Here is a 12,023-nt window from a genome sequence, read left to right on the forward strand (position 1 = left end):
ATATATATGTATGTATGTATGTATGTATGTATGTATGTATGTATGTATGTATATATGTATGTATGTGTGTGTATACAAAATATCTCGTGTTACTAATCGTTTGTGATAATGGTACCTTGATACGTTTGATGAACACTCGATGCAAAAAATCATATAGCTTCTTGTCAAATAAGATATATAATTGCATATTACAAACTGTATAATTTTTTTTTTTTAAAGCAACTATGTATTTTCTTTGTACCAGTCTTTAGTTTCTTTATTAAGGTGTGTACAGTTATGAAGGAATTATAATAATTATTTATGAGATATTTTATATCAGAATATGCTCATTTTTGTATCATTCTTGTTGACTTTTTAAATTGTTTAAAGATAATTTCGAAGAAATCATTTACAACTTAAAACTAATAAATCTTTTTCTGTGCTTTCGTGGTACTGAAATGTTCTATGTAAAAAAATACAAGATAAAAAAACTTTGATATAATCTTAAAAAGATTAGAAAATGAAATTTTCTTTACATTATCAAATTTACGTAGGAAAGAAAGTATATTTACACTTTTTTTTTCCACGATTTAGCAGTTATTTCAAACAATTTATCTAGAGATCCTCCGTGTGTGCGTGTGTGCGTGCGTGTGCGTGCGTATGCGTGCATGCATGCGTGTGTGCGTGTATGTGTGTGCGCGCGCACGCATATACGTGTGTATATGTTAATTTATTTAATAGCTATGGAAATTGAAAAAGATATCGAGAGTGGAATTAATTAGCAGCGGTAGTATTTTCCCAAGAATACGATTTAAACCCGATAGCATCGATGCAGCAGAAATGAAAACTAGGGAATTTGATGCCGAAAGTATGCGTTATCTGAATTACTTATTATATCCATTAATTATCATTGGAGCAATCTACTCGTTACTTTATCAACCACATAAAAGGTAAATGACCACTTTTATCTAAAATGATAAAAATATATGTATGAAATATTTTGTATGCCCCATTAATTAAATTGTTTTGAGTTACAGTTGGTATTCTTGGAGCATAAATTCTTTAGTGAATGGAGTTTATGCATTTGGATTTCTTTTTATGTTGCCGCAATTATTCGTTAATTATAAATTGAAATCCGTGGCGCATCTACCTTGGAAAGCATTCATGTACAAAGCATTTAACACATTCATCGATGATGTGTTTGCTTTCATTATAACAATGCCGACAGCTCACAAAATAGCATGTTTCAGAGATGATGCCGTCTTTCTAATTTATCTGTATCAAAGATGGTAAGAGTTTTCTTTCATTCAATTCAAAATTTATATCGAGTACCACTGAACGTTGCGACTTATGTTGAACGACAAAGAGAGTAGGTCATAACGACATGGAGAAAATGATTTTGATCATTGATTCCCTTTGTCCTTTTCGACCGATTTGCTCATAAACAATTAAATTCAATTTTTATAAATTTACGTTCAACTGCAAATATATACATTTAAAATTTGTGAGCAGACTTGCCAAACTGGATAACTCTTTCAAACGGTTCTTTCTTTTAATAAATTCTACCTGATAAACGACCTTCAAAAATATGTTTTTTTGTCTCTTTTGGCTTTTCTTTTATCTGACCTTTGTGAAACATGGAAACTGCTATGTCATGCATTCTTGGAAGGATCTAAACCAGTCTTATTCGAAAATTTGTCAATCTGCATCACTACCTGCTACTTGTTCAATGGTATTCGGTAGTTTTGTGCAAAGCATGTCATTCTATTTGGAGCGTTCATCGCGACTGTTATGTATGTATCGATCATTATTTTAGAATATAAAAAAAAACATTTATCACAGGTTATATCCAGTGGATAAATCACGCGTGGATACTGATACAATCACAGAAGAACATGTTGATTTCAGCAATATGCACAAAAAAACAAATTAATTTCTATTGTTTACTGTTATTGCTTGTCTTCATTATCTAGAACTTACAACTTTCATAATATCATGTTGAAGTATTACTACATGCTGACAAACAGTATTTATATCAATAATGTAAAAATTTAATCAATATACGCACACAATTGTTACAAAAAAGTATATTTTATAAATTTCTTTTATTATTACCTAAAGTGCATTGTTACAATTTTTCAATTTTTGTCTTTCTTTTATAAATGATTTCTGACGAATCTAACGGATCTTGCAAACGATATATTATCGATGTGATGATATTATCTATAATGTTCTCGGCGCGATGCGTTCAATGACCAGCGTGACAAAGGACTCGTAGAAGAAAATTGCATAACAACATTGAACACATCAGGAAAAAGAACAGCACATTCCTTCTTCGGACACTCATTTAGGTGTTATATGACATCAGGTTACTTTTAGGTATGATTATATTTGTTATGTGAGAAAATATTGTGACTGTGTTGGCCGATAACGGAGGACCTTGAATTCTTTGAATCGATTCTAACGCGATAACACGTCAGTCGTTCGATATCTACTGATATATAATAGGAGAGAAACAGACCGAGAAGTCTACTTTGACGTAGACGTATTCACGTGCATGTGTACGTATGCGCGCGCGTGTGTGTGTGTGTGTGTGTGTTTGTATGTGTAAATATACTTATGAATATGTGTATATATATATTCTTTACAGCGTAAGCGGAAATTATTGCAAACTGCAATATCTGTGCCACGTTACAAGATAAATAACGACACGCATTATGTGCGCCATACAAATTATATGGATTTATCTCCGGTTCATGAATAAGCAAGTCTCATATTACCTGGGTTTAGGTAAGACGATCCAACAAATAAGTTACATAACTCTATTTTTCTTTGTGTGTCAAGTCAGGATAATACTAAGCTAAGTTTGTTATTTTTGAGATGATGCAGCAATAATCGATTTAAAGTCGTTTACTTTAAAATATATTTTTGTAGATGTACCGTTTGTTCTAAAGCGTTGGTGGGCTTTATGGTGCATCTCGAAAAAGGAGAAAACAAGAAGAAGTAAACTCAAGGACAGCGATGTAATGTTAAATATAAAGAAGATCTTGGAACCATGCTCGGATAATTCAAAAATTATTATGAACGAGAATGTAAGTAGCATGTAATATTTGCGGTAGATTAATTGTAAAAAAATTAATTTCTTAACTCATTTATGACATAGAGTTGTGACAGTGTATCTTTCTATGGTGCTGATCAAAAAGGTAATTCGTTATTTGTTAAAATGACTCACAGAGGATATCACAAAACAGAATTGATCTTGCAAGTGATCTTATCGGATGGCCGAGTCTACGTGCTGCCCGGTAAAAATCATTTGATTACAAAAATATCACATAAATATAACGTTCTAATGATACACTCGTTTTAAATACACAGATTGTCCTGATACAATTACAGTAGGAGATATAAGCCAAAAATGGTCAGCATCTGGTCTAAAGATTGAATCCTTAGAACCACGACAACGTTGGAGAATTACATACAATGGTTTTCTCCGAAACCAATGCCGAGGAAATACATCCAATGACAACGTGGAACATATTCATCTAAATTTTATGTGAGTACAGAATAAATAAATTTGTTAGGTACTAAAAAGTATTAAGAAGCATAATCGGTCAAACATCCTATTTTACAAATCCGTTCCGTTTTTCAGATTTATTGGCAAACCCCGACCGTTAGAATGGCCAGGTGATTGGAGTACCTATTTGCACGCGGATGCTTTAGCACGTGAACCGTGGAAAAATTCTGATTGGATGCACAAAATGTAAAACATTTTTACAACAACATTAATATATTTGATGTTTTATGTTTACATGTTTTCTCTTATTTCTTCTCTTATATAATATATTATAGGTTTAAGCTTCCTTTTCTGTTGATAGTCAATTAATAGATGACACCGGTTTCGATTTATGGGGATCCATTATCGGACAGATAACGTTTAAAGATTCAAATACAAGTGAATTTTATTTACGAGGACTCTGCCAGCGACGTTGGGGTAAACATGAATCTTATCAATTTCATAAAACTATCACAATTGTTGGTGTGACACAACATGGAGCTATGTATTATTTTGGTGTGAGCAATACCAAACATAGCTTTTCACAGTAAGACAAACATATTACAACATTATGATAAAATAGTTTGATATAAAATTTCCTATATGAAGAAATCAATCAACTAATTTTACATATCCTTATTTTATTCTATTATTATATTATCATTGTTTTTGTCTCCTTGTTGAAATATTACGATTATATCACATAGAAAATTTTATACAAGTAACGATTAATATTTTTTAATTATACATACTAACTTTAAAACAATGGAAAATATGTTAATCATTTGTGAAACGAAATTAATTGCAGCATGCAGTTTGGACACCTCCAGGAAGCCGGAGGAATGATAGCCAAAATTGATTGGATTGATCTGCAATTGAGCGACTTTGAGAAAGAAGATACATTTTCCAACTACAAGATTGTATTTACAGGTTTTTATTCATTATCGATACAAACATCATACACGCATTGCATTATGCAAGATTTTAAGGCACGATGCTGCATTAACATTACGCGCCATTGTTTTTCATTTTCCAGCAGCTGGAAAACAATACAGCTCCGTAATCAACAATTACTTGGTGGGCGACGCAATAACTTATTACAATGACCAACCATGGGCTTATACAACTCGTAATTTGCGTGTACAATTAAACGGCAGTACAGGTATGTCGATGTAACAATTCATAACAGAAGAAATATCAAAAAATTGAAATCTTTTTATCTACAAATACAGTATTATAGGCTTGAATCTATTTTTAAAATGCACTAGGTGTTGGACTGATGATTACGTGCTGTTCATATACTGAACCGAGACAAATACAAATTTCGATCACGAAAATTCAACGTATAACACAGCCTGACACATTTGCACAAAAAAATAAATACATTCTACATTTTGATGATAAACAATGCCAAAATGAAAGTGTTGTAGGAGGGAAAGGATATTCTCTTGCAATTCTGACATCTATCGACACCGATGACGTGTGTACTTGAGATAATTGTTACTCGTCAAAAAATTCTTTATTTGTAAAATTAATTTTTCTGTAGTTTGCAGTACCTCCAGGCTTTTGCGTAACGAGTCTCGCTTTGGAACGACAATTGCAACATCATAAACAATTGCAAAACTTAGTCAATGATATAATAGATATTAGTTGTTGCAAAAAAAAAAGGACCTCGAAAGTTGCTGTCAAAAGTACGTCTAACATTTTGCGTAAATGTATGCGAGACTACAACTAAGCCTGTTCTCTGTTTTTTCAGGGCGGTATCTATTATTCAGGATACTCCTATTGAAAAAGAAATTGCAGAAATGATATTACAGGGTTTGAAGGAATTAGAATCATTTGTAAATGAAAAAGGTGTTTGGCGTTATGCCATAAGATCCAGCGCAATTGGAGAAGATAGTGAAGAGACTTCAGCAGCTGGTCAAAACTCAACATATTTAGGTGTGAAGAATACGAGTGACGTTATTGAATGCGTTGCCAAGTGCTGGGCAAGCCTGTTCTCGTATCAAAGTGTCGAGTACAGGTAATTTATTTTTCTCTATAATGTTGCCTCGTTACATTGCCTTGAATTTGTACATGATGTTTCTTTTAATTCAGGCGACAAAACGGATTACCGATAAGAGCTTCTATGGGCGTTTGCATTCAAAGAATGGTCGACGCGGAAGCGGCTGGTGTCATGTTTACTAGACATCCGACAACTGGAGATCCGTCCAGCATTGTTATTACAGCCAATTATGGCTTAGGAGAGGTCATACTCAATTAATATTAGAAATGCTGTTACAAAAAATATTTGAACGAGTGATACGCACTTATATAAAATTGATTAATATTTAATATTTGTGATAATTATTGCACCAATACTCGTGATATTTGTTATGTAATATAAATAACATAAATTGCCCTAATGTAACTTTTTTTTATAGACGGTAGTGTCAGGGAAAGTCGAGCCTGATACTTTTATGATTCATAGAAAGTGGGATAACACTTTAACTATAGATTCCTCAGTGCTAGGAAATAAGGAGCACAAGATCTTACTTGATGACCGTAATGGCGTAATTACGAGCGCTCTAAGTGAACAGGAGATTAAAAAGATCTCAATATCCGATACATCCGCTCTACGATTAGCTAAAATAGGATTGCACTTGGAATCGCTTTTTGGATCAGCTCGAGATGTGGAATGGGCGATTGTCGACGAGCAGATTTACATGTTACAAGCACGGCCTATCACAAGCATTAATGCATGGACAGATTTCGAGATAATGCACGAGTTAGACTCAGGAGTACCTTGCGACGTCGATCTTATGACCTTTGCTAATATCGGGGAAGTGCTTCCATATCCTATAAGTCCTCTATCAATCTCCACGATTATAAAAGTTTTGAATCTATCGCTTTGCGCGAAATTCAACAAGTTCGACTGTTATTATCTTCATATGGTCGGTATGAGATGCGCGATGAATTACTTGGATGTAAGTGCTTGGATTTTTGCATCTGTCGTGTTTACATCTCATAGAAAATCTCTCATCTTCTAATATAATTAATTTCATCTCTCTAAAATAATCTTTAATTAATAAATTATCTCTCCTTCTATCTTTTCTTTTAGTCAACTTTACAAGATGTTAGTAAGGAAGTGACAATGATGAACAAAATGATAGATTTAGCCATATGCGGACGTATAGTAACGACACCTGAAGTACACGCGGCAGCAATAGAAAAATACGGTATCGTAAGCGAATGGCGAAGATTGTATATAATGTACGAGACATTTATAACAACATGGCAAAATGACGCGTTAGTGAAAAAAACGATCAACATATTTAACAAATACACTCTGGACGCTAACGAATTTGATACACCTCATGATTTATATAATACCTTAAATGAGAAATATGGGGAAATCTTTCTGGTAACGTTATAGCACAATGAATAAACATTCAAATAAACATCTTTATTTATTAAATTCAACCTTGAAACATCACTTTTAAACAATTACATCATAATTAACGCCCGTTAAAACATTTTCAGATAGGAAAAGGTCATAATGTGGCGTCCCTAGTGAGCGTATCTTATCAGATGATGGCGATGTCGTTTTTAACAAATGGAAGTGATAACTTTACATCCGAGCATCTTGCGGACATTGCTGTTCTGCTGAGTTCGTGCACCAATGTTATCAGTACCGAAGTGCCGATAGCCCTCGGCAAAATAGCGGCGTGCATAAGAAGGAGCGGCAAAGCAAATGAATTTAGTAAACTCGAGACCGCGAAAGTTATAACCTGGTTAGAATTGAATTGCCCTCCGGCTGCGGAAAAATTACAACTTTTTTTCAAAATGCACGGTCACAGATGCGTTCACGAATTAGATTTCTTCACAGAACCTTGGGTGCTTAAACCTGATAATATCATTAATACGATTCAGGTATGAATCAATTCAAATTATTTACAAAATATAATATAATTCAAATTATTTACAAAAAGAATTGAAAACATTTTGAATGAAGTGGTGACAACGTATGTTCATATATCCCTTAATACACACTTGGATCATTTTTGTCCTGCGCATTTTTTTTTCTTTGAAATACCAAGAGCACCTCGAATATCGGTGTTTTTTCTATTCATAAAAAAAGTTTGGCATCTAGAGAGCAAGTTTTTTTGCGTGTTGCCGGCCTCAATTCGTGCGTATCCTTTAACTTGACTCTAGAGGTGAACTCCGAAGTTCACCTCTAGATTCACACCCAACGTGTGTACAGAATGTACATTTTTTTTATAACTAAACAATTTTTATTTTGTTATTTTCAATAATTCTTGATTGTATTGCAGGAATATTTCGAATTATATAAAAAAAAAAACCCTAGAACAACATATTAGCATTATTAATTCTTAATAAACACGATTTTTGGTATCCTTATGCTAAATGTTGTCAATAATATTTATATATTATGTTGTCTGTGACAACTAATATTATAAGGAACATTTTCTTAATAAATTATAAGTTTTTTAACACAATAGCAATAATAAAATGTGTTTAAAATGTAAATGCAATATATCTTCAATTTATAGCCATTCGTGCATAAAAACACATTAATTTCAAACTAAATTTTTTAGACAGCCAACACTTGAACCATTTTCTTTTATAGTTTGAAATATTAATTTTAAATATTGAACCATATTTTTTCTTTAAACATTTTTATTTCAGAGTTTACATTTTTGTATGAAACAGTGCATTTTTTTTTATTTTGTTAACTATATTTAATTATAACAATTTATCATGAATATACAACTGTACACACAAATACTTTTTAAAGTACTACTTTTATTTGAAATATACGTAATACGTTAAAATATGTGTAAAAATTGTTTAATAATTTTTATGTACTTGTAAAAGTGATGAAAATTAATCCAGAACACGAATGAACGTGTAGTAAGGATATCTAAAAAAGTGTGTGTGCGTGCGTGCACGCGAATGTATGATATACATATGTACATATATTCTTATTATTTTGTTATTAGGTACTAGCAATGTCCATTGAAGAGAATTACATGAATAAAACGCTTAGCGTGGAAGAAACCTTAACATCTTTGAAGACGTCCACATCATCGATTATCAAGTGGTTTCTGCGGAAAATAATACCCTTGTGTCGAAAAGCTGTCACGCTTAGAGAAATGACAAAAAACGTAATTATATCTGCTTTGCATATATTGAGATTAGCTTATAGACGACTTGGTGTTTTGATGGTTACGGAAAGTTACATACCCGATGAACAGCTCATATTTTTCCTGACGCATCAAGAGATCGGACAACTATTGAATAATCATAATCAATTATTCGTACGCAAGTGAGTTGATTTTACACTATTTTTTTTATTACATATTATTATATATTATTCATATTATTACATATTATTACATATTATTCAGTGCATCATCCTTTATCTTCTATGTATTATCATAATTTGACATGTCTATCTTTAAAATCTTTCAGAGCGTTACGTAGAAGAAAGATTTATCAGAAAGTAGCAAAATTTGAATATCCGGAATTCAGTACTGGCATGCCCGTGCCAATAGAGGTTTGTCATAAATGTTAGAGAGCCAAGTCGAATCAAGCCGAATCACTTGTGTTCCAAAATTTACTGTCAGTGCTGAAAAAATGTATAGTACATGTGACATAGACTGTAGATTTTTGGCGCTAGCAGTGAATTTTGGAATACAGCCTATCATTGCAATATCCAAAAAAATCATTTTTATATTTTTATATTTTTCAATATATGTATTTCTATCGTATCCCTAAGATTTATATTATATATATACTTTTTGTCACAGCCGACCTTCGATGCCTCGTCCTACGAAGGATGTACAAAGATTGAGGGTACTTCAGTTTGTGGCGGTTCTGTACTAGGCAGAGCATGCGTGATAACTGATCTGTCCGAAGTAAAAATTATACAGCATGGAGATATTTTGATTACACATTGCACCGATATCGGTTGGAGTCCATATTTTCCGTTATTAGCTGGAATCGTAACAGAATTGGGTGGTTTAATAAGTCATGGCGCCGTTGTGGCAAGAGAGTACGGTCTTCCTTGCATCGTTGGTGCAAAAGGCGCAACCCAAGTTTTTCAAACGAGTAAAGTTTCTCATGTCACGCTACGTATAAAAATGATCTATTACACATTGAGATTTTCTTTTTATTAACTTCTTTTTGTTAATTGTTTTTATGTGCGTTCTTCTATTTCAGATGATACTGTATTATTAGCTGGAGACGTTGGAACATTACAACTGATTGAAAAAGCCTGATTACTCTAATTTGATTTTATGTGGATATCATTCAATGTGTGACAAATATTTTTTGAAATTGATGAATTTCCACAAAAAATATAAGAATTAGAAAATAAAACTGATTACATAGCGAATTAAAGTCTATTTTACAATTGCCGCATTACAATCAAATACAAGTCGCAAGAATCCGCTGATTCCATTATATAATGTACCAATATCCAATATATGCATACGTAAATACAATAATAGAACTTTTAATAATTTAATATTAATAATTACAATACATTCTCGTAATCACATTACGTACTTTGGTTCGTTATAAATTATACAGTGGTAACGCGTTCAGGATCCGCCGTTAAATAACGAATATTTTCCGTTACTTCGCTGATAAGACACGACAATTGCAGTCGCATACATGTTGCGACTTTTGACAAAAGAGCTTCTATTCTCATTTGATCTTCCTTATTTATTGGTTGAGGTATTGCGTCCAGAGCTTCCTCGAAAAAGCTTCTGCTTAATAAAAAAAGAGGACAAGAAAGATCGACATAGAAATGCTAACAGATTTTAACATACAATTTTTACAAGGTAATACTCTATTTTCGATATCTAATTTTTACCTCGCTCTACTTGTGCTGTAGGTTTGCAGAGCATTTCTCAAAAGTATAATATCCGTTCGAGCTTGAATAATGCCAGCCGGACGAAATTGCGTAACACACGACATGAGTCGCGCGAGTTCCTCTGCTATAGTCTCTATTATATGAGACAAGATCCGTTGTAATAGAGCTGGTGCAACTCTACGTACCTGCGAAAAGATAATATTAGAGATATAATAAAATGATTAAATGTTATCCCCCGAGAAAGTTTGCCACACCACTAACATCTATTACCTCTGCATGTACCGCGATTAGATTCGCCAATATTTCTTGGGCATACGGTTTCAAATGAGTCGGTTCTGTATCAAAGTCCCATTCTAAACCGCCTAAATACATGCTAGGCTCTATCGTACCGACAAGTGGATCGCAACGGCGCTCTAGATAAGCATCCAGAACAGCACTATCCAGCGTTTCCAATTGTGTCCAATCAGAGTTCCATCCGATAGCGGTGGATAATTCTGGATAGCCTTGCGCTTTTAGAGCATCTCCGATTCTTGGTAAAACGATATTTAGCGTATATCGTATATTACTTAATGAGATTAAGAGGCACTGCTCCCATGTCTGAAATTTGTAGATATTTTAAATATTGGGTATGTGAAAGCAAGAGGATTGTTAGCGCCAAATCGAATTTATTGCTTACTGGTCCTTGATGCTTATTGGTTTTGTTTTTATAGCCAGAAGGTGATCCAATCAATTGCGAAACTGATGTTTCATCATTATCCATAGCTTCCTCGCAGCCGCTAAACGCCAATTGTTGTAGGCACCGCGCGAATGATATAAATAATGTCTTAATGACATTGTGATAGATAATCTGATGTGCTGAATTATTAAATAGCGGTCCTTCTCTTGGACCACAAGCAACTACCGTTTCTCGCGCATGTTTCGATATCACCAAAATTATTTCCTCAAATAAGTATGGCTGTTGATATGAAACGATAACATGCATAATTAAGAAAAATAAATATATAACAAAAGCAGCAATTCACTAAAATTTCAGGTTTTTTATATTATACCAGTCTCGTAACTCCACCATCCTCGTTCAAGTATTCTATCTGCCACATTTCTTTTTGACTCAGAGCTACCGTATTGTCTGCTCCTTGTTTGAAGAGAGCAATTAAACATTGTATCCTGTGAATGCAAAAGTTAAATTGATATATAGGTATATAGATAATGAAAAATTTAATTAAATAACTAATTATATTTTGAGAGTGTACCTTAAATCCAATATAAACGAACCGAAGATATCGAGAGCTTCGCTAGGCAAATCCAGATGTATCAAAGAAGCATACATTTGTCTAACACAACGTAAGATATATAAAAGCCACCTTGCCTCTACATCTTGACTGCACATACTCTTCATGGCCCCCATAGCATGTTGCATATTCGATAAAACTAAATTCTATCAAGAACAAATATATATAATGTATATATATATATATATATATATATATATATATACACACACACGCGCATCGCACGACCGACCGACCGACCGACCGCCGACCGACCACCAACTAACTTAACTTTTAAATTTTTAAAATTTAAAAATTAATTATTAGTTAATTAACTTTA

General features: G+C 33.1%; 3 protein-coding genes across 3 annotated transcripts in view; 2 read left to right on the top strand and 1 right to left on the bottom strand.

The window, feature by feature from the left end:
• LOC105624948 (cleft lip and palate transmembrane protein 1-like protein) overlaps nt 1-1,912 on the top strand; it is a 5,547-nt gene extending 3,635 nt beyond the window's left edge. Inside the window, exons 6-8 of the mRNA XM_012206290.1 lie at nt 721-929; nt 1,017-1,268; nt 1,822-1,912. Of these exons, the coding sequence (XP_012061680.1) occupies nt 721-929; nt 1,017-1,268; nt 1,822-1,912 (552 nt within the window). The remainder of the gene's footprint in view (nt 1-720; nt 930-1,016; nt 1,269-1,821) is intronic.
• Nucleotides 1,913-2,735: 823 nt separating this feature from the next.
• On the top strand, nt 2,736-9,816 carry LOC105624971. The gene is given in 20 exon segments (XM_012206313.1): nt 2,736-2,769; nt 2,914-3,071; nt 3,143-3,281; nt 3,355-3,532; nt 3,629-3,739; nt 3,855-4,079; nt 4,341-4,462; nt 4,569-4,694; nt 4,801-5,012; nt 5,079-5,184; nt 5,187-5,223; nt 5,289-5,555; nt 5,630-5,780; nt 5,956-6,498; nt 6,633-6,935; nt 7,055-7,444; nt 8,536-8,861; nt 9,008-9,092; nt 9,346-9,646; nt 9,758-9,816. Coding segments are annotated over 20 exon segments (3,873 nt in total).
• A 305-nt stretch (nt 9,817-10,121) lies between these two features.
• LOC105624949 (exocyst complex component 2) overlaps nt 10,122-12,023 on the bottom strand; it is a 4,346-nt gene continuing 2,444 nt past the window's right edge. The window contains exons 6-11 of the mRNA XM_012206291.1: nt 11,666-11,850; nt 11,465-11,579; nt 11,092-11,370; nt 10,686-11,012; nt 10,416-10,600; nt 10,122-10,311 (exon numbers count right to left, since the gene is read on the bottom strand). Coding sequence (XP_012061681.1) covers nt 10,122-10,311; nt 10,416-10,600; nt 10,686-11,012; nt 11,092-11,370; nt 11,465-11,579; nt 11,666-11,850 — 1,281 coding nt within the window. The remainder of the gene's footprint in view (nt 10,312-10,415; nt 10,601-10,685; nt 11,013-11,091; nt 11,371-11,464; nt 11,580-11,665; nt 11,851-12,023) is intronic.

The sequence above is a fragment of the Atta cephalotes genome (assembly GCF_000143395.1).
Source record: "Atta cephalotes unplaced genomic scaffold scaffold00097, whole genome shotgun sequence".
Taxonomy (NCBI): Eukaryota; Metazoa; Arthropoda; class Insecta; order Hymenoptera; family Formicidae; genus Atta; species Atta cephalotes.